Genomic DNA, 22,396 nt, shown 5'->3' with positions numbered 1-22,396 from the left:
AAAAGCCGAGCCCGCCACCCAAGCTGGGCGTGACGGAGGTGACCAAGGAGAGCGTGACCCTGGGCTGGACCAAGCCGGACCACGACGGAGGCAGCAGGATCAGCGGCTACCTGGTGGAGGCGTTGGAGAAGGTGGAGGACAAGAGCCAGGAGAAATGGGTCAATTGTGGCACCACCAAGTTCAACCACTTTGCCGTGTCCGGTCTGAGGGAGGGCTCCGAGTACTTCTTCAGAGTCCGAGCTGAGAACCAGTCTGGGTTCAGTGACTTCACTGCCATGTTGGTACCGGTGATGGTGAAAGACCAGCTTGGTGAGTGTCAGAAATAAAATAAAAATTCTGAAAGAATATATATTCAAAGATGTCCACGGAAACATTTTCACGATTTTTCAAAAATAGCAGACCTACAAGCTCGTAGCGCGCCACTCGAAAAATGACAACATATAAAAAACTAAACTGAGCTTGGTAGATCAGCTATTTTCACTATTTGAGTGATCAATTCGTAAAATATTATTGTAAATTCCAGTCCCGGGGAGTCTCAAGCTTGAAAGGTTTGACAACCCCCTGCAATAGAAAACGGCCACGCTTTGTGTCTATAGGCTCACTATTTGTTACGGGTTTATGTTTAGCCAATGCAAGAAATGCCACGTGACTTTGCACCTTTTCCTCACACGTTATTTCTTTGGTCCCGTCTCTCTCTCTCTCTCTCTCTCTCTCTCTCTCTCTCTCTCTCGTGGTTCCAGAATCTCCTGAAATCATCATGAAGGGCATCCCCCACAACACGCTGTTCGTCAGGGCCGGCTCCAACCTCAAGGTGGAGATCCCCCTGATGGGCCGGCCGCTGCCCAAGGTCAGCCTGGCCAAGGACAACGTCATCTGCAAGGACACCATGAGGTTCAACTCGGAGGTGACCACCGACAGCATCAAGATCACCCTGAGGGAGAGCATCGCCGGGGACGCTGGACGCTACGACATCACCGCTTCCAACTCCAGGTTATTATTATTATTATAGTTTACATCACCGCTTCCAACTCCAGGTTATTATTTACTTGCGCGAGCAAGCGAACAGTTGTTATAGGAAAGGAATTTTGATTTCTATTGGTGTAAGTTTTATTTTAAATGTTTTTTTATGGGTTTCATCTTTTATTTGTTATATTTTATAGAGGGAGGGACAGTAAGTTGACAGGAGTCAGAGATAAGTTGCGTGCTCTGCTCGAGCACAAGTAGGCCATTCATTGCCTACTTGGCCTACTATGGACATTTGGACATTTTCTCTATGATTTGACATCCTTTTTGTACACACACACACACACACACACACACACACACACATACACAGACACACACACACACACACTATCCGTTTTAATAATTTTGCAACTGTAAAAGCGTATTAATTAATTAATGTTAATTAACAACCAACAGCGGCACCACCAAGGAGTCTGTGAACATCGTGGTCCTGGACCGACCCAGCGGGCCCGTGGGTCCCTTCGAGCTGAGCGACGTGACGGAGGACAGCGTGACGCTGACCTGGCTGCCCCCGGCCTACGACGGCGGCAGCCCCGTCACCAACTACGTGGTGCTGAAGAGAGAGACCATCGGCACCAACTGGGTGGAGGTGTCGTCGGCCGTGGCCCGTTCCACCATGAAGATCCTCAAGCTGCACACGGGCGTTGAGTACCAGTTCAGGGTCCGCGCCGAGAACCGCTACGGCATCAGCGAGCACCTGGACTCTCCGCCCGTCACCGTCAACCTGCCCTACAGTACGTCCTCTCCTCTCCTCTCCTCTCCTCTCCTCTCCTCTCCTCTCCTCTCCTCTCCTCTCCTCTCCTCTCCTCTCCTCTCCTCTCCTCTCCTCTCCTCTCCTCTACTCTCCTCTACTCTCCTCATCGCTGACTCTCTCTCTCTCTCCCTCCCTCCCCACAGGTCTGCCCGACGCCCCGTCCACCCCAGAGATCAAGGCGGTGACCAGGGAGACGGTCACCGTGGCGTGGGAGGCGCCCAAGTCGGACGGCGGCAGCCCCGTGAAGGGCTACCACCTGCAGATGAAGGACAGGAACAGCATCCTGTGGACCACGGCCAACAGGATGGTGATCCGGGCCAACCGCTACAAGGTGCTGAACATCGCCCCGGGACTCATCTATGAGTTCAAGGTGTGCGCGGAGAACGCGGCCGGAGTGGGACCGCTCAGCAAGGTGTCCGACGCCGTGCTGGCCATCGACGCCTGCGGTGAGTGGCGTGTGGAATTAAACGCTGTTTAGTTAGCATTGTTTTACAGTGTAAACTTTACACGCTTAATGGGTTAATTGATTCATCTCTGCTTGTGTAGTCAAAATAAATAATGAATATATATATATTGATCAATTACTTCATCATTTGTGACCAGATTTGACTGAGAGACTGTCATCGCGCAAAGTCCAGCTTTTCACCAGAGGAGAAAAACTATTTTTTTCCCTCCAAAATGAGTTAATAGCACAGGCAGACTCTTCACATACTAGAGCATGTCTGAAATAAGTGTCAGAGCTGAAATCGACATGTAAATATTAAATAAATGCTTAAACATGTAGCTAGGTGTAATGTTAGAGACCACAGAAGTGAACCTTTCAAGCCTGTTTTCTCATCTCGCTCTTTTCTGCAAGACATTACTCTATAAGCCATATCTCCCAAACTGGTGGGCCAAACTGAACAACCAATGTCAATGTGAAGCTATGATTCCCTGCTTTCATATGACATGAAGAAAATCCAATGTCCCTCAGTCCCTCAGTCAAATTTGGTCACATTTGTAAAGCAATCATTGTTAAGAAAATACTGACATGACGTAAGCATCGACTATGTAACAGTTGTCCTTGAACTGACTCCACGGAGCAAATGAAACTAAAGGTTTCTTCTGTCTGTCTGTCTGTCCGTCCGTCTGTCCCTGCAGAGCCTCCCATCAACGTGCGCATCTGCGACATCACCAAGACGTCCATCAGCCTCATGTGGGAGAAGCCCAACTACGACGGCGGCTCCAAGATCACCGGCTACATGGTGGAGAAGAGGGAGGGCGCCGAGGGCCGATGGATGAAGGCCCACCTCACCAACATCAGCGACCCGCGCAAGACCATCACCATGCTGACCCAGGACCAGAGCTACGAGTTCAGGGTCATGGCCAAGAACGCCGTGGGCTCCACCAGCAACCCCTCGGCCGTGGTGGGACCCGTCACGTGTGTGGACACCTACGGTGGGTTGCCGGGACTCGTTTTGAATCCGCAGAGGTTTTATTTGAAGGGATTCTCTGACATGTTTCTCCTTTCCTTTTGTATGTCTTATCTAGTTGTCTAGTCTAAGTTGAGGATTAATCGTCACACAAATTATTGTGATTAACGAATTAATTGTCTTTCTCAAATTGGAACATTATGAATAGAATGTACAATTCCATTTAGGTGTCGTAATAAATAATAATAATAATAGAGTGGACATTGCGACATTACTGGCATTATGTTTTTCAATTTATTTTTACAAAGTGACACGTTGTAAGCTTTTAGATCACCTATTTCAGCTTTTCTTTTTCACGTATGAACATTTTTCAACATGGACACGACTACGACGATTATAACAAAAATAATTGCGATTAGCCAACAATGTAATAAATTGTGACAACCCTATCTCATTCTCTATCCTCCTCTCTTTTCTCTCATGAAAACTACAAGAAAAACGATAATGAATCTAACTCTGGTGGTTGTGATTATTCTGTTGTTTTGCTGCAGGCGCTCCAGAGATCGAAATCCCGTCGCAGTACCTGACTGAGGTGAAGTACCGCGCCGAGTCCCACGTGGAGCTGAAGTTCAGCCTCACGGCCAAGCCGGCGCCCACCATCGAGTGGTTCAAGGACGGCAAGGAGCTGAAGGCCAGCGCCCAGGTCTCCTTCCAGCACACCTTCGAGTCCACCAGCGTGCTCCTGAAGGACACCACCCGCCTGGACTCTGCCAGCTACGAGGTCAAGGTCAAGAACTCCCTGGGCACGGCCTCCGCTGCGGTCAGGCTGCTCATCCTAGGTACTTAAAAACATTCATAAGAAGTCTACACGATTAGAGAATGTTAGAAGAAGAGTTGTTATTTATGAGCAACATTTGCTCTGTTGTGAACAAAGAATATTATCCCAATAGAATATTCTTTAGTTTTGGGGTCTGAGAGGCTAAATGTTATCTTAAATGTCACCGTGGCTCAAATGCTGAATAAATAATGGACCTTGATATGAAAAAGGGTTGAAAACCCACTGCCTTCTACCTTATAATAACCTGTTGTACCGTTGGCATGGCGTATTTCTCCTCCAGACAAGCCGGGTCCCATAATAACCCAGCATGCCGTTGGTATGGCGTATTATAACCGTTGGTATGGCGTATTATAACCGTTGGCATGGCGTATTATAACCGTTGGTATGGCGTATTATAACCGTTGGTATGGCGTATTATAACCGTTGGTATGGCGTATTATAACCGTTGGCATGGCGTGTTTCTCCTCCAGACAAGCCGGGTCCGCCCGCGGGAGAGATCCAGATCAAGAAGGTGACGGCAGACAACATCACCATCATGTGGGCGCCGCCGGCTGACGAGGGCGGAGCCATGGTGACACACTACATCGTGGAGAAGCGCGAGACGAGCCGCATCATGTGGTCCATCGTGTCGGAGAAGCTGGTGGACTGCATCGTCAACGTGCAGCGTCTCATCATGGGCAACGAGTACATCTTCAGGGTCCGCGGCGTCAACAAGTACGGCGTGGGCAACGCGCTGGAGTCGGAGCCCATCGTCGCCAAGAACGCTTTCGGTAAGAAAATAAATACATCACTGATACTGATAAATGCAACACAGTATGTCAAATTCTGCACCACCCGACCCAATGTAAATGTCCAGCTTTTAGTATTAGGGAAGTGGAAACACAAACTTTGTCCTAAGACAAACATTACATCCCATTGACAATAATAAATAATAATAATAAAACTTTCAGCACCTTTCATGACATGAAATGCAGCTCAAAGTGCTTTACAGAGCAATGGGGGGGGAAAAGAAAAGAAAAGCAAGGCATAAACATTAAAAAACAAGAGCAGTAATGCAATACAGTGAGGACATGAATAACAACAAATTAAAAGATCAATTAAAAGCAAGGGTGTAGAAAGTGGGTCTTGAGCTGTGCTTTATGGACCAATGAATGGACAATTTTGAGTGTTTGTTGTAAACACAAACATTGCGTAAAATCACAAACATTGAAGACGAAGGTGAGGACACAAATTAATAAATGTATATTCCACGGAGGTTCATATATCTGTCCCTTCATTCCCGTAGTTCCTCCCAGCGAGCCTTCCAAGCCCAAAGTCAGCATGATCACCAAGTCGTGCATGACGGTGATCTGGGAGAGACCCGCGGTGGACGGAGGCTCCGACATTGACGGATACTACCTGGAGAAGAGAGAGAAGAAGAGCCTGCAGTGGTTCAAGGTCTGTTACATCATATATATTATCTAAATGGAATATATAATACAACGACGATGATTAAACATAAAATATCTTATCTGCAGATTCACATCTGCACTGTGTTGCGTTGAGTTTCTATTTTAAAAGCATCACAAAGACCAGTGGTGTACTTAAGTACTGTACCTATGTATACACATTACTACTGTACTTATACTGCAGTACTTATTCATTTCGGGCATATGAAGATGGCAGATCTACAAGTAGATTTTCACACAATTTCTTTCATACATTTTTAACTTACTTTTACCGTGGTGAAGAAAGGTGTTAACTGTAAGCTGCTGTTCCCTCCCTGTCCACCAGGTGGTGAAGGGCACCATCAGAGACACCCGCCAGAAGGTGGGCAACCTGACGGAGAACAACGAGTACCAGTACAGGGTGTGTGCCGTCAACAAGGCCGGCGCCGGGAATTACTCTGAGGGGTCGGACCTCTACAAGGCCTACGACCCTATCGGTACAAACCAATCTTCTGTCAAAGATCATTTATTTTTTACATCTCTCTTTTATACCGCTATATATACGTACGATCAGGTTTTCTCAGAGCGATAGTTGACGAGGTTGTCTTCCTCCATCTCCAGACCTCCCGGGCGAACCCACCAAGCTGAGGGTGGTGGACTCCACCAAGACGTCCATCATCCTGGGCTGGGACGCGCCGGTCTACGACGGCGGCAGCGTGGTCAGCCACTACGACGTGGAGCAGATGAACAGCATGGACCGGGAGTGGGTGCCCGTCAGCTCCAAGGGAGAGGTCCAGACCTGCGAGTATGTGGCGGCGCACCTCAAGCCCGCCACGTACTACTTCTTCAGGGTGTTCGCCGTCAACAGCAAGGGCCGGAGCGAGGACATCCGCATGTACCAGCCCATCCAGGCCAAGGACATCCTGGGTTCGTAACTCCTATAGACACTCTGGGGAGGGTTTTAAACCCGGTTCGTACTCCTATGGACACTCTGGGGAGGGTTCTAACCCGTTTAGGACCCGAGGACGCATCTCTGTTTAACATTATTGTTTTAAACTTTAGCTGTTGAAAAATAGCAGATCTACAAGCTTGTAGATCTGCTATCTTTTGAAAAATCGTGAAAATGTGTCGCAAATATTTGAATATATAGATATATTCTTTCACAGCTTCTGGGAGGTCCCTGCAACATATTTTGAGATTGGGGTCAAATAATTGTTTTGGGTCCTTGATATGAAATAGTGTGAGGATCACTGACATAGGAACAGGTTTTTCAGAAAACTGCCATGATTTAGAAGGCAATAATTTTGTAGAATATGGACCTCGGGTCTCAAAGACTGATTAATTTGGGGCGCATTAAACCATAGTTGCATCCATAGCTTCAATATTATTTTCGAGGAGGGGGGTGTGGTATTTAAATAATTGACGTTTCCGTGACTAAATATTTGCTTTATTTTGTGTTTCTTTCTTTTCTCCAAACAGAGGAGGCTGACCTGGACCTGGACGTCAACATGACCACACAGTACACGGCCAAGGCGGGCCGCAACGTCGAGGTGTTCATCCCGCTGAAGGGACGCCCTGCTCCCAACGCCACATGGCGCCGCGACGACCGCATCATGACCGCCGACCACCGCTACAGCATCACCAGCACGGAGCACTCCACCACCCTGCTCATCCCCGCCGTCACGCGCGACGACTGCGGCAAGTACATGCTGGAGATCGAGAACGGCGTCGGAGAGCCCAAGATCATCACGGTGTCCCTGAGGGTGCTGGACAGCCCGTCCGCCTGTCAGAAGGTCCTGATCAAGAACGTGACCCGAAACGCCCTGAGTCTGAGCTGGGAGGCGCCTCTGATCGACGGAGGCTCCCCCGTCACCAAGTACATCGTGGAGAAGAAGGCGTCCACCATGAAGGCCTACACGTTGCTGAGTGAAGAGTGCACCAACACCTTCTACAAGGTGACCGGCCTGGAGGAGGACCTGGCCTACTTCTTCCGCGTGTCTGCCGAGAACGAGTTTGGCGTGGGCGACACCTGCGAGACGTCGGAGCCCGTCAGAGCGACGGAGACGCCCGGAGCCGTCAGGAGCCTGGCGATGTTGGACTCCACCAAGACCTCGGTCACCCTGCAGTGGCAGAGGCCCGAACACACCGGAGGCAGCCACATCTCCGACTACATCATCGAGAGGAGAACCAAGGAGGAACCCGATTGGGTCCTGGGCGCCACGTGCAAGCGCCTCAACTGCGAGGTGAAGGGACTCAAGGAGAACGCCGAAATGGAGTTCAGAGTGTTCGCCAAGAACGAGAAGGGCAACAGCGACTTCTCCCTGATCGGACCGATTACGGTGAAGGACTTCATCATCCCGCCCGAAGCCAGCCTCATCGACTTCCCCAACGGAGAGCTGCCGGTCCGCATCGGCCAGAACATCCACATCGAGCTTCCCTTCAAGGGCAAACCCAGACCTGTGATCAGCTGGATGAAGGACAATGTCCCCATCAAGGAGAGCGACAAGATCCGTTTCAGGACCACAGATAACAAGACCTCTATCACAGTCAGAGGAGCAAAGAAGGAACACGCCGGCCAGTACACACTGGTCCTGGACAACAAAATGACCGAGAAGACCTTCTTCGACATCAGTGTGATAACGCTGGGTCCGCCATCTCTGCCGGTCGGCCCCATCCTCTTCGACGAGGTCAAAGCTCAGAGCATCATCATCTCCTGGGGAGAGCCCACGGACAACGGCGGGGGCGAGATCACCTGCTACAGCGTGGAGAAGCGCGAGACCTCTCACGCCAACTGGAAGATCGTGTGCTCCAGCGTGATCAGGCCCACCTTCAAGATCCCCAACCTGGTCAAGGGAACGCAATACCAGTTCAGGGTGCGAGCCGAGAACAAATTTGGCGTTAGCCAGGCCCTCTTCTCCACTGAGGTGATGGCCGAGCACCAGTACAAGGCGCCAGGCCAACCGGGCAAACCCATGGCCTTAAACGTCACCAGTGACGGCATGACCATCCAGTGGGAGGCCCCAGGCTTCGACGGAGGCTCCCCCATCCTAGGATACCACGTGGAGAAGAAGGACAGGAACAGCCTGCTGTGGGAGAAGGTCAACTCCACCATCATCACCAACCGAGAGTACAGGTGCATTCAGCTGATTGAAGGATTGGAGTATTCCTACAGAGTGTACGCTGAGAACAACGCAGGCCTGAGCTCCGTCAGCGAACAGAGTAAGCACCGCCTGGCCATCATGCCCGTCGACCCGCCCGGCACTCCCAAATGCATCGACGTGACCCGAGACTCGGTCACCCTGACGTGGGACATTCCCCAGAGGGACGGCGGCAGCAAGATCGTGGGCTACACTGTGGAGAGGCGACAGGGCCGCGGCAAGTGGCTGCGCTGCAACTTCACCGACATCTGCGCGACTCAGTTCACCATCACCTCGCTGTCGCCCGGAGACCGCTACGAGTTCCACGTGGTCGCCAGGAACGCCGTGGGCACCGTTAGCCCACCGTCCAACTCCTCCGGCTACATCATGACCAGGGACGAGAGCGTCGTCCCCGAGATCGAGTGGGCCAAGGACCAGGTGCTGACGCTGAAGGCCGGCGAGAACGTCAAGCTGAACTGCACCATCACGGGCCGCCCCGTGCCGCAGGTCATCTGGTACAAGGACGGCCGCGAGATCGACAAGAGAACCATGTTCGACATCGAGATCGCCACCGACATCGGCGTCAGCAGCCTGTTCATCCGCGACGCCGACAGGGACCACCGCGGCCTCTACGCCGTCGAGGCCAAGAACAGCTCCGGAGGCAAGAGGGCCGAGGTCACCGTCCGTGTGGGCGACACCCCCGGGCACGTACAAGGACCCATCCGCTTCACGGGCATCACGGCCGAGAAGTGCACGGTGTGGTGGAACCCGCCGGAGAACGACGGATGCTCGGGCATCCTGCAGTACGTGGTGGAGAAGAGAGAGACGTCCAGGCTCTCCTGGGCGCTGGTCTCCTCCAAGGTGGAGGCCTGCTCCTACAACGTGGTCAACCTCATCAAGGGCAACGAGTACCAGTTCAGGGTCTCCGCCGTCAACAAGTTCGGCGTGGGCAAGGCCCTCGACTCTGAGCCCATCGTTGCTCAGATGCAGTACAGTAAGTACTCTGTTTTTTAACTCAAAATCCTGTATTTAAGATCTTACTTGAGTCAAAATGCAAAAAATATATATATTGCATTGAATTATACTTAAAGGAGCAAAAGTTGAATTACTTAATGTGCGGTACTGTATATGTGACTCTCTTTGATACAGAGACAGTCAAGACTAACTGTTCAGGAGATGAGAAAAAATGATTATTATTTTATTTGATCCAAAATGAGTGAATAGCACAGGCAGACTCTTCACATACTAGAGCATGTCTGAAAGAAATGTCAGAACTGAAATGTAAATATGAAATACATGCTTAAACATGTACATAGGTGTACAGAAGTGAACCTTTCAAGCCTGTTTTCTCAACTCGCTGTTTCTCTGCAAGACATTACTCTATAAGCCATATCTCCAAAACTGGTGGATCAAACTGAACAGCCAACATGTCAATTAGAAGCTGTGTGTCAAGTTTGGTCACAGATATCTTGTCATTGGACTATAATTCTCTATCATTAACCCGTCTCTCCTCCTCCTCCAGCTGTTCCCGAAGCGCCCGGCACGCCGGACGCCACCCACATCACCGGACACAGCATCACGGTGGGCTGGACACGCCCCCGCTCGGACGGAGGCAACGAGATCAAGCAGTACATCCTGGAGCGCCGCGAGAAGAAGAGCCTGCGCTGGATGAAGGTGTCGTCCAAGAGGCCCATCACCGAGCTGCGCCAGCGCGTCACCATGCTCACCGAGGGCTACGAGTACGAGTTCCGCGTCATGGCGGAGAACGGCGCCGGCGTCGGGCCGGCCAGCAGCACGTCCAGGCTCTTCAAGACCAGAGAGCCCACCAGCACGTCCAGCGCGCCCACGCTCGTTAAGGTAATAATAAGACCCTCGTTTAGGTACATTAATATTAATAATAATACGACCAGCCTTGTTAAGGTAGATTAATAATAATAATAATAAGACCAGCGCGCCCACCCTGGTCAATGTACAGCTTCTGGTGTAGGGCACTTGAAAACTATGACAAGAAAAAAAGCTTGTTGACTAACTCTTTTTCACTGACGAAAACTGAATAAAAACTAAACAAGAACTAAGCTATGGTGACTAAAACTGAGACTAAATCAAATCGACAATGTAGTCAACAACTAAAGAACGAGGCTGAAATGTTAGGAAGGGACTAGTGGACAAGAGATCCAGTATATGTGACAGATTCAAGTCATTTTACACTTGGTTGCATGCTGAAAATAGCAGATTAGTACATTTGTGAGAGAATCCAGACATTGAACTATTGTCCAGACATTGAACTGTTGTCGTTTCTCATCTCCAGGCGGTGGATTCAACCAAGTCTTCCGTAACCATCGAATGGACCAAGCCCATATTCGACGGCGGCCTGGAGGTCATCGGCTACTACGTGGACATGTGCAAGGCCAGCCTGGAGGAGTGGCACCGCGTCAACGAGATCCTGTGCATCGACACCCGCTACACCACCAAGGGCCTGGTGGCCGGCGAGTTCTACAAGTTCCGCGTGACGGCCGTGAACGGGGCCGGACAAGGCGACGCGGGCGTGGTCCCCAACGCCGTCCAGGCCCTGGACAGGCTGACCTCGCCTGAGATCGACATCGGCGCCGACTTCAAGCAGACGCACATCGTGAGGAACGGCGGCACAGTCTCCTTCCACATTCCCTTCCGTGGCAAGCCCGCCCCGCTGGCCACCTGGAGCAAGGTGGACGCGGAGCTGCCCGTCATGGCCGACATCAACACCACCGAGTCCTTCTCCACGCTGACCATCGAGGGCGTCACCCGCTACGAGGCCGGCAAGTACGCGCTTTCCCTGGAGAACAACAGTGGACACAAGTCCATCACCCTCACCCTGAAGGTGCTGGACACGCCCGGACCTCCGGGAGCCATCAAGTTCAAGGACGTGACGCGCGGCGCCCTCACCATGATGTGGGACGCGCCGGGCAACGACGGCGGCTCGCGCATCCAGCACTACACGGTGGAGAAGCGCGAGGCCAGCCGCCTGGCCTGGCAAGAAGTCACCTTCAAGTGCTCGCGGCAGATGATCCGCGTGACGGGCCTGGAGGTGGGCCTGCCATACCTGTTCAGGGTGTGCGCCGTCAACATCTACGGCCAGGGCGAGGCCCACGAGATGACGGAGCCCGTCACCGCCACCGAGGAGCCTGCGCCGCCCAAGAGGCTGGACGTGGTGGACACCGGCAGCTCCACCGCCTCGCTCGCGTGGCAGAGGCCCGAGCACGACGGCGGCAGCCGCATCAAGGGCTACGTGGTGGAGTGCAAGGTCAAGGGCACGGACAAATGGATCGTGGCCGGAGAGACCAAGTCCCTGAAGATGCTGGTGGAGGGTCTGACGGAGAACGCCGAGTACGAGTTCCGCGTCAAGGCCAAGAACGACAACGGGAACAGCGAGGCGCAGGCCATCCGCGGCGCCATCACCATCAAGGAGCCTCGCATCGAGCCCACAGCCGACCTCAGCGGCATCACCAACCAGCTGATCACCTGCAAGCTCACCAACACCTTCGCCATCGACATCCCCATCAGCGGCAGGCCGGCTCCCAAGGCCACCTGGAAGCTGGAGGAGATGAAGCTGAAGGAGACGGACAGAGTGTCCATCCAGAGCAACGGCGAGAAAACCACCCTGGTGGTCAAGGACAGCAAGCGCACCGACAGCGGCAAGTACTACCTGGTCCTGGAGAGTGCGGCCGGCGTGAAGACCTTCGCGGTGACGGTGGTGATCGTGGGCAGGCCCAGCGCTCCCACGGGTCCCCTGGAGATCTCCGAGGTGTCCTCGGAGTCCTGCAGCCTGGCCTGGACCGAGCCGGCCGACGACGGGGGCAGCGAGATCGCCAACTACATCGTGGAGAAGCGCGAGTCCGGCTCGGCGTCCTGGCAGGTGGTCAACTCCAGCGTGAAGAGGACCACCATCAAGGTGAGCCACCTCACCAAGTACATGGAGTACACATTCAGGGTGTGCGCCGAGAACAAGTTCGGCGTCAGCAAGTCCATCGAGTCGGCCGCCGTGGTCATCGAGCATCCGTTCACCGCCCCGAGCCAGCCCTCGCGCCCAGACCTGGTGACGGTGTCGGGCAGCGCCATCAGCATCAAGTGGGAATTGCCCTACTCGGACGGCGGCAGCAAGGTGACCGGCTACCTGATCGAGAAGAAGGAGAGGAACACCATCCTGTGGGTGAGGGACAACAAGCTGCCCTGCCTGGAGTGCCACTACAAGGTGTCCAGCGTCATCGAGGGACTGGACTACCAGTTCAGGGTCTACGCCATGAACATCGCCGGCCTCAGCAAGGCCAGCGAGGCCTCCAGGCCCGTGCTGGCTCTCAACCCTGTCGGTAAGGAACATACACTTGGATCAACTATTTTAAAAACTGTTATTGTTTTTTTGTTAGAATAAGTAATACATCAATACATAAATGGGTCTATACTTTTTACACGAGTGTCCCCCATCTCTAGGTCTTTACTAAACAGAAAATACATTTTCTATCCAATCGGGAGAGAGTCTGTAGCAGTGATCACAACATACTATATTAAAAATTTCACACACCTATTTTCTCCGGAGTCTTTCTATGCTACATCAGCGTCTCTAAACACCCTTTCTCTCCCCCGATCCTCCGGGTGACTTCAGATCCTCCGGGTAAACCCGAGGTGACGGACATCACGCGCTCCTCCGTGTCCCTGGCCTGGTCGGTGCCGCTCAACGACGGCGGCAGTAAGATCGTGGGCTACGTGGTGGAGAGGAAGGTGTACACCACGGACGAGTGGGACGACAACCGCTGGCTGAAGTGCAACTACACCACCATCACCGAGACCTACTTCACCGTGGGCAACCTGGGCGAGGACGAGACTTTCGAGTACCGCGTCATCGCCAAGAACGCCGCCGGCGTCCACAGCGCTGCCTCCGAGACCACCGGGCCCGTCACCTGCAAGGACGAGTACAGTAAGTGAACGACATGCATTAACAACGCATTATATTGATCTTTATATTTATCATATATCATGGAACCGTTTTAGCATTTCAAAACGCTGTTTTTTTAACCCCCCTCCCCCCATAGGTCCTCCCAAAGCAGAGCTCGGGACGGTCGGAGAGACGGTGACCATTACGGCCGGCTCTGACCTGGTCCTTGACGGAGCCGTGGGAGGCAAGCCAGAACCCAAGGTGTGGTGGTCTAAGGGAGACAAGGTCCTGGACCTGGGAGAGAAGTACTCCATGACCTACACCACCACCAGAGCCTTGGTCATCGTCAAGAGCTGTGACCGCTACGACACGGGAAGATACGTCCTCACCGTCAAGAACGCCGGCGGCACCAAGACGGCCGCCGTCAACGTTAAAGTCCTGGGTAAGGAAAAAAAAAACACACGACGCAGCCTCCTTGTGAGAGACAGGTGTTCAGGGAAATGGTTTTATAAGCGGGTACATTTATAGCAATTCCCTTCTGTTGGTCTGGTGGACAAATTATTCATAACGTCGCTCCTCTGTTCCTCCACCTCCAGACACCCCCGGGGCTCCGGCGGACAAGATCGCCATCAGCAGGGTGACGGAGGAGAAGTGCACCGTCACGTGGAAGATCCCGCTGGAGGACGGAGGCGACCCCGTCACGCACTACGTGGTGGAGCGCCGCGAGACCAGCCGCCTCAACTGGGTCATAATGGAGAACGAGTGCAAGACGCTGTCGTGCGTCAGCTCCAAGCTCATCAAGAACAACGAGTACATCTTCAGGGTGCGCGGAGTCAACAAGTTTGGCGTGGGCGTCGGCCTGGAGTCCGAGCCCATCAAAGCGCGCAACGCATACAGTAAGCCCGACCTTCGGAATGGCTGACCGACCGACTCACTCACTGTGCTGCCATATTCACGTTTTAGTTTGATTGTGACATACACGTGCAGTACATGATCGTGACGTGTTGTGTGTGTGTGTGTGTGTTCCAGCCATCCCGACGCCTCCAGGAGCTCCGGAGGCCCTGACCGTGGCCAAAGAGCACGTCGTCATCGAGTGGCTGAAGCCTGAGAGCGACGGAGGAAGCGAGATCAGAACCTACCTGGTGGACAAGAGGGAGAAGAGCAGCACCAGGTGGACCCGCGTCAACAAGACCTACACCATCTACGACACCCGCCTGAAGATCACGGGTCTGCTGGAGGGCAGCGACTACCAGTTCAGGGTGATGGCGGAGAACGCAGCGGGCTGCAGTGCGTCCAGCGACACCTCGCCTTACATCCTCTGCAAGGACCCCACCTGTAAGAACCACGGTTCATCATTCATATCATCGTTGAGGATAGAACATTATTTTAGTTATATGTAGTTTAACTATCATAAATGTAACCGTGCGCGTCTCCCCCCAGATACCCCCGCGCCCCCCTCGACCCCTCGCATCACGGACACCACCAAGCACAGCATCAGCATGACGTGGACGCGGCCCATGTACGACGGCGGCTGCGACGTGACGGGCTACGTGGTGGAGATCCTGGAGGAGGGCACGGAGCAGTGGTACCGCGCCACCGCCAAGCCCATCCTCACCAACGCCTACGCGGCGGGCGGCCTGGCCTCCAACAAGCAGTACATGTTCCGTGTGGCGGGCGTCAACGTCAACGGCACCGGAGAGTTCAGCAGCCCCAGCGCCATCACCGAGCCGCTGGAGAAAATCGGTAAGTTGGACTGTGGGAAAAATAAGGAAAAACAACTGTCGCGGACATTCTTAGTGGTGAGAGTTGATAACGTTAACCCCTGCCAGATGCCTTTGACAGACATTTTAAAACGTGTCTCCTCCCGTCCCGCTTCCAGACATACCAGACCTGGAGCTTGCGGAGGACCTGAAGAAGACGGTGTGTCTCCGCGCCGGCGGGACCCTCCGGCTGTTTGTGACGGTGACGGGACGTCCCACGCCCGTGGTGTCCTGGAGGAAGGAGGGCGTGGAGCTGCAGAGGCGCGGCTTCATCGAGACCACCGAAACCTCCACCTCTCTGATGGTGGAGAAGGTGGACCGCAACGACTCTGGCAAATACGTCCTCGAGGCCGAGAACCCCTCGGGCAAGAAGATCACCACCATCCTGGTCAAAGTCTACGGTAAGACCATGATGATGATGACGATAATGTAATTTGTGTTTACTGTGCCTCCTGGTGCCTATATTATTAAACCTCAAAACTAATTTTTTGTAATCCTCGTGGCTCCGCAGACACGCCCGGACCTCCCAGTTCGGTGAAGGTCAAGGACTACACCAAGGAGTCTGTGGTCATCACCTGGGACACGCCCAGCCTGGACGGAGGCGCCCACGTCAGCAACTACATCATAGAGAAACGTGAAGCCAACATGAAGTCATACAAGACGGTCACCACCGAGTGCAAGAAGACCCTGTACAGGTAGGAGGCCCCGTCCGCTGCAATCATCACACCGATGCCCTGATCGCAGCCATCTGGCATTATCGTCAGAATCAATTCCATTCATCTGTTTAAATCAGTCGGTTACTCTATAATATTCTGTAGATCACAATGTAGCTTAGCCTGTAGATACCAGTCAGTGTCAATCATTTCTTAGTACATTTAAGGCATTTCCCCCTGTGCAATTCTTGTTTATGAGCCTAAACTCCAAAAAAGTTAATATATTTGTATTCATAATGTCCCAATGTTCAGTTGTAAATCCTTTCTGTTTAATTTGGAAAGCACACACTCATGCAGAATGTGTAACGTAACTTACCGACTTAAAACACATTTCCAACGGAGCGATTTAACCAATAAACACAATAACTTAACACCATCTGTTATTCCAGGATCACGGGCCTGGAGGAGGGCGCCTACTACTTCTTCAGAGTGCTGCCGGAGAACATCTACGGCGTGGGCGAGGGCTGCGAGACGGCCGAGTCGGTGATGACCTGCGAGGTGCCGTCCGTCCCGACGGACCTGCAGCTCTCGGACGTCACCAAGTCCACGGTGAGCCTGTACTGGGCCAAGCCGCACCACGACGGCGGCAGTCACCTCACGGGCTACATCATAGAGGCCTGCAAGGTGGGAACGGACCGCTGGAGCGCCGTGGCCACTGTCAAGGCCTCCCAGTCCAAGTACACGGTCACGTCGCTGACGGAGAACGAGGAGATGCTGTTCAGGATCCGAGCCACCAACAGCCGAGGGGCCGGTCAGCCCATGGACCTCATGACGCCAATCACCATACAGGACGTCACCGTGGTGCCAAAGATCGACATGGCGGCGCTGCCTCAGAAGATGCTGATGGTGCACAAGGGCAAGGCCATCGACCTGAACATCCCCATCCAGGGCAAGCCGGCGCCCGTATGCACCTGGTCCTTCGGCGGCCAGAAAATGAAGGACAGCCTGGACCGCATCAAGATCGACAGCAACGGCAAATACACGCGGCTGGTGGTCCGCGAGACCACCATCGACGACACGGGCAGCTACACGCTGGAGGTGAAGAACGCCCTGGGAACGGCCAGGGAGGTCATCAAGGTCATCATCCTGGGTCAGTCTCCTTTTCGTCATGTGCTTCTTTTTTACAGCTGTGTCGCACCGTTAACCTGTAAATGCAGTCATATTTTACAACGGGTATCAACTTCGTTCCACATAGTCACGTAGAAAGAGACATGCTGTATGAAATGCATCCGTACTAACCAGTCGTCCTACATCTTGTCCTTCTTGCAGACAAACCCGGCCTGCCGCTGGGCCCGGTGAGGCTGGAGGACAACGACGGCGTCTCGGTGACGGTGAGCTGGGACCCGCCGGAGAAGGACGGCGGCGCCAACATCAGCGGCTACGTGGTGGAGCAGCGCGAGGCCCACCGGCCCGGCTGGAGGACGGTGTCCGAGTCGGTCACCCGGCCCTGCTACAAGTTCAGCCGCCTCAGCGAGGGCACCGAGTACGTGTTCCGCGTGGCCGCCATGAACCGCTTCGGCGTGGGCGGCTTCCTGCAGTCCGACGTGGTGGAGTGCAAGAGCCCCAAGTGTAAGTCAGCACTGTTTTCTCACAGATTGAACCACGTCACTGAAACCCTGCCTGGTGTGACAGGAGTAACCCAAACAGAAAAACGTCTTGCACACCAAAAAAGTCATCGATCAGGAGAAGAGCCAAACTCAACTCTCTCTCTCCCTCCCCCCTGCAGCCATCCCCGGACCCCCCAGCATGCCAGAGATCCTGGACGTGACCCATGAGGGCATGACGCTGACGTGGAGCGCCCCGGAGGACAACGGCGGCTCCACCATCGCCGGCTACGTCATTGAGCGCAAGGAGGCGGGCTCGGATCGCTGGATGAAGATCAGCAAGAACCCCGTGACCATGACGCGCTTCCGCTCCTCGGGCCTGGTGGAGGGCCAGGAGTACGAGCACCGCATCACCGCCATCAACTCCAGAGGAGAAAGCAAGCCCAGCCAGACCTCGGAGATCGTGGTGGCCATGGACCCCATCGGTGAGTCGGAAAAACACTTATCCATTGGATTTACTTAAACTAAAAGTCAATCTGGGAACACATCGGCACAGAAAAATCAATACATTGTTTTTACTTGTTACCGGTAATTCAAATAAAGACAGAAATTAGGCTTTACCAAATATGATAATATAATAACTAAGACCCTTACGGGTCTCTCCGAGTTTTTGGGGTTCTTCTTGAAATTAAAAAGTGTGAGAACCACTATATCAGCGGCTTGGCTCCAGGGACTCTCAGAGATCTTTGAGGGGGTTCTAAATTGACCCTTAACTCTGACAGTATTCAAATGGAACCAAATAGCGCCGTACTAACCAGCTGTGCGGTGGTCTGCGTTTCGTTTCAACAGAGGCACCGGGCATACCGCTGGAGCCCAGAGTGACGGACACCACCCGCACGTCGGTGACGCTGGCCTGGTCGCCGCCCGAGGAGGAAGGGGGAGCGGCGGTCACCGGCTACCTCATCGAGATGCAGCGCGTGGACCAGGACGAATGGACCATGTGCAACACCACGCCCATCAAGATCCTAGAGTACACGCTCACCCACATGCCCCAGGGCGCCGAGTACAAGTTCCGCGTGCGCGCCTGCAACGCCGGAGGGGCCGGCGACTCCATAGAGGTTCCCGGAGTCGTCAAAGTACAGGAGATGCTCTGTGAGTAGAATTTAACTTTAGCACGACGATGTAGTGTCCATGTGTTGATCTGTTTAATGGAACCAACTGTCCTCTCTCTCCACCTTAGACTGATCTGTTTAATGGAACCAACTGTCCTCTCTCTCCACCTTAGTTAGACTGATCTGTTTAATGGAACTAACTGTCCTCTCTCTCCATGTTAAGACTATCCCGAATACGAGCTGGACCCGAAGTACGAGGACTGCTACGTGGTGCGACAGGGCGGGGTCATCCGCCTGGCGGTGCCCATCAAGGGCAAGCCTTTCCCCACCTGCAAGTGGACCAAAGACGGCCGTGACATCTCCCACCGGGCCATGATCGCCACCCACGACGACATGACCGAGCTGGTCATCAAGGAGGCGTACAAAGACGACACTGGAACCTACGACCTGGTTCTGGAGAACAAGTGTGGCAGGAAGGTCATCTACATCAAGGTGAAGGTGATCGGCCGCCCCGACCCCCCAGAGGGCCCGCTGGAGTTCGACGACATCCAGGCGCGCTCCGTCAGGGTGAGCTGGAGGGCCCCGTCGGATGACGGCGGAGCAGACATCCTGGGCTACATCGTGGAGAGACGCGAGGTGCCCAAGGCCGCCTGGTGCACCGTGGACTCCCGTGTCACGGAGACGGCGCTGGTGGTCAAGGGCCTGAAGGAGAACGTGGAGTACCACTTCAAGATCTCCGCCGAGAACCAGTTCGGCGTCAGCAGGTCCCTGAAGTCTGACGAGGCCGTGATGCCAAAGACCCCGCTGTGTAAGTATTTGATAACATTACTTAATAATATGATATACTGTGAGTTTAATATCATCACTGTGTAAATCTAACTGAGTCCCTTTGTATTACCGCTGGACCCTAACGGCATGTGCACATTCTCTCGGCTTCCTTCCAGGCCCGCCAGAACCTTCCGCCTACCCGCCAGAGATCATGGACGTGACCAAGACCACCATCTCCCTGTCGTGGGCGCGGCCCCGGGACGACGGGGGCTCCCGCGTCACGGGCTACTTCGTGGAGAGGAGGGAGGTGTCCACGGAGAAGTGGGTGCGCCACAACAAGACGCACATCACCACCACCATGTACAACGTGACGGGACTCATCCCCGACGCGGAGTACACCTTCAGGGTGGTGGCGCAGAACGACATTGGCAAGAGCGAGCCCGGGCCCGCCTCGGACCCCGTGGTCTGCAAAGATCCATTCGGTGAGTGGGTTTTTTCTCTTTGAACGAGACGTGGCAAATGAATGTACTATTGCGAATGCAATGAGCACTAACTATGAGACCTAGCAGAAAATGTCTGTCTGTCTGTGTGTGTGTGTGTGTGTCACGCTGTAACACTACCCGCCCGTCACCAAAGGGCGCAGCTGTATCACACACAAAAAGCACACAGACACACACACACACACACACACACACAAAAAAAACTACACGTTTCTTTTTAAAGAAACGTAAAAAAAAACTTAAAGAAAACTTAGAAAAAACCCACACACACACACGCACGCACACATACACACACTAAAAAAAGAACGTAACTTCAAATCTTTAAAAAACCAAAAAACATTACGAGATGCGTCCGCTTCCCGCGTTCGTGCGTCTTACTTGTTCTAATTGAGTGTGTTAACTTAATTCAATACAGTTTTAACACTTAATCTCAATGTCATGGTTCCAGACAAACCCAGCCAGCCGGGAGAGATCGACATCATCTCCATCACCAAGGACTGCATCACCATCCACTGGCTGCGTCCCGAGAGCGACGGAGGCAAGGAGATCCTGGGCTACTGGATTGAGTTCCGGCAGGCCGGCGAGGCCGCCTGGAAGAAGTGCAACAAGGAGCGCTCCAAGGACCGCCAGTTCACCATGGGCGGCCTGATGGAGGCCACTGAGTACGAGTTCAGGATACTGGCGGAGAACGAGACGGGCATGAGCAGGCCTCGCCGCACGGCCATGGGCATCAAGACCAAGCTGAGCGGTGAGTCGACCCGCAGGTCTTTGGCCTGGGAAGAATGGGATCTTCCGAGTGAGATTTGGTGAAGGAAAAAGAAAATGGGTGGGCCTAGTATACACCCATGGGAGACTCTTGTCAACACATTTAACCCATTCTGACCTGAGATCAGATTCACACGAGGTTTCCGCCGGACACACACTGGTCTGATGAACCCATTCTGACCTGAGATCAGATTCTAAAAATGTCAGTTGTTTTTTTAGATTTTTCAAAAATAGCAGACCTACAAGCTCGTATCGCGCCACTCGGTGGCGCGATACGAGCTTGTAGATCTGCTATTTTTCAATAGCTAAAGCATAACATGATGCTGACACCAAAATGGGTGCCCGGTCAGAATGGGTTAATAGGGTTTAATCTTAGCTCGATCGTTTATATTTTATTCAGATTCAGGTACTGTGTGACAGGAAATATATATATATATACTGTGTATATATAGAAATAGTCATTTTAAACGCTTTCCATCCGTCCAAACCGACAGTGGGCGAGGCTCCTGCCCTGAAGGAGGACATCCAGGACGTGACGACCAACCTGGGCGAGTCGGGCACCCTGACCTGTGCCATCATCGGCCGCCCGCTGCCCGAGATCAAGTGGTACCGCTACGGCAAGGAGCTGATCCAGAGCCGCAAGTACAAGATGAGCTCGGACGGACGCAACCACTCGCTGTCCGTCCTGACGGACGAACAGGAGGACGAGGGCGTGTACACCTGCAGGGCCATCAACGAGGCCGGAGAGGTCAGTGTACAGCTTGTTTACGTCAGGGTCCTCCATTTTAAATTCATCAGAGGTGACTAAAACATGACCAAAAGTTAATTTTTATTGAAATGACTGAAACTAAATTAAAAAAATCAACCCACCAGGTGGAGACCAGCGGCAAGCTGCGCCTGCAGGCCGCGCCGGCCTTCCACTCGGGCTTCCCGCTGAAGGAGAAGTACTACGCGGGCGCGGGCACCAGCCTGCGCCTCCACGTGGTCTACATCGGGCGGCCCATCCCGCAGATCATGTGGTTCTACCGCAAGAAGCCGCTCAACGCCTCGGCGGAGGTGGTCATCGAGAACACGGAGTCTTACACCCACCTGGTGGTGAGGAACGCGCAGCGCGCCACCAACGCCGGAAGCTACATGGTGCAGCTCAGCAACAAGTACGGCACGGTCGAGACCAAGCTGCGCGTCGAGATCCAAGGTGACCGTCTGGATGCGTGTGTCTGTGTGTGTGTGTGTGTGTGTGTGTGTGTGTGTGTGTGTGTGTGAGTGTGTGTGTGTGTGAGTGTGAGTGTGTCTGTGTATACAATATATCCATCCATAAATGTTTGAATATTGCAGCGTTAAACAGAGTTGAATAACATTGCTGATCATACACATTTCACAAAGTATTAACGTGTGTGTGTGTGTGCGTGCTCGCGCCTCCAGACAAGCCGTGCATCCCCGCCGGCCCCATCGTGGTGGACAAGATGCTCAAGAGCTCCGTCATCATCAGCTGGAAGCCTCCCAAGGACGACGGAGGCTCCATGATCACCAACTACATCGTGGAGAAGCGCGAGGCCAAGGAGGGCGAGCTGTGGCACCTGGTGTCCTCGTCCGTGAGCGGGAACACCTGCCGCGTGCCCAACCTGACAGAGCAGGCCGGCTACTACTTCAGGGTCTCGGCCCAGAACCAGTACGGAGTCAGCGAGGCTCTGGAGATCCCCGCCGTGCTCATCATCAAGAGTCCATTCGGTCAGT

At 53.4% G+C, this 22,396-nt stretch overlaps 1 protein-coding gene across 15 annotated transcripts in view; it reads left to right on the top strand.

Annotated features, from left to right (window-relative positions):
- The window catches only part of ttn.2 (titin, tandem duplicate 2), a 250,029-nt gene that overhangs the window by 218,612 nt on the left and 9,021 nt on the right, over window positions 1-22,396 (top strand). For all 15 annotated transcript variants that reach the window (XM_083777339.1, XM_083777342.1, XM_083777338.1 and 12 more), the window contains 30 exons: window positions 1-309; window positions 741-990; window positions 1,423-1,760; window positions 1,924-2,226; window positions 2,921-3,217; window positions 3,744-4,031; window positions 4,501-4,800; window positions 5,316-5,467; window positions 5,804-5,954; window positions 6,079-6,384; window positions 6,937-9,588; window positions 10,117-10,451; window positions 10,903-12,937; window positions 13,231-13,542; window positions 13,658-13,942; window positions 14,097-14,396; window positions 14,530-14,835; window positions 14,941-15,243; window positions 15,380-15,661; window positions 15,772-15,955; window positions 16,363-17,063; window positions 17,243-17,542; window positions 17,700-18,002; window positions 18,367-18,669; window positions 18,853-19,437; window positions 19,574-19,879; window positions 20,346-20,645; window positions 21,157-21,410; window positions 21,536-21,857; window positions 22,085-22,390. In XM_083777339.1, the coding sequence (XP_083633465.1) occupies window positions 1-309; window positions 741-990; window positions 1,423-1,760; window positions 1,924-2,226; window positions 2,921-3,217; window positions 3,744-4,031; window positions 4,501-4,800; window positions 5,316-5,467; window positions 5,804-5,954; window positions 6,079-6,384; window positions 6,937-9,588; window positions 10,117-10,451; window positions 10,903-12,937; window positions 13,231-13,542; window positions 13,658-13,942; window positions 14,097-14,396; window positions 14,530-14,835; window positions 14,941-15,243; window positions 15,380-15,661; window positions 15,772-15,955; window positions 16,363-17,063; window positions 17,243-17,542; window positions 17,700-18,002; window positions 18,367-18,669; window positions 18,853-19,437; window positions 19,574-19,879; window positions 20,346-20,645; window positions 21,157-21,410; window positions 21,536-21,857; window positions 22,085-22,390 (13,368 nt within the window). The remainder of the gene's footprint in view (window positions 310-740; window positions 991-1,422; window positions 1,761-1,923; window positions 2,227-2,920; window positions 3,218-3,743; window positions 4,032-4,500; window positions 4,801-5,315; window positions 5,468-5,803; window positions 5,955-6,078; window positions 6,385-6,936; window positions 9,589-10,116; window positions 10,452-10,902; window positions 12,938-13,230; window positions 13,543-13,657; window positions 13,943-14,096; window positions 14,397-14,529; window positions 14,836-14,940; window positions 15,244-15,379; window positions 15,662-15,771; window positions 15,956-16,362; window positions 17,064-17,242; window positions 17,543-17,699; window positions 18,003-18,366; window positions 18,670-18,852; window positions 19,438-19,573; window positions 19,880-20,345; window positions 20,646-21,156; window positions 21,411-21,535; window positions 21,858-22,084; window positions 22,391-22,396) is intronic.

Source organism: Protomyctophum parallelum, assembly GCF_964188405.1.
Source record: "Protomyctophum parallelum genome assembly, chromosome: 11".
NCBI lineage: Eukaryota > Metazoa > Chordata > Actinopteri > Myctophiformes > Myctophidae > Protomyctophum > Protomyctophum parallelum.
Note: the sequence above shows the minus strand (reverse complement) of the source record. Positions and strands in the feature narration are given on the sequence as shown.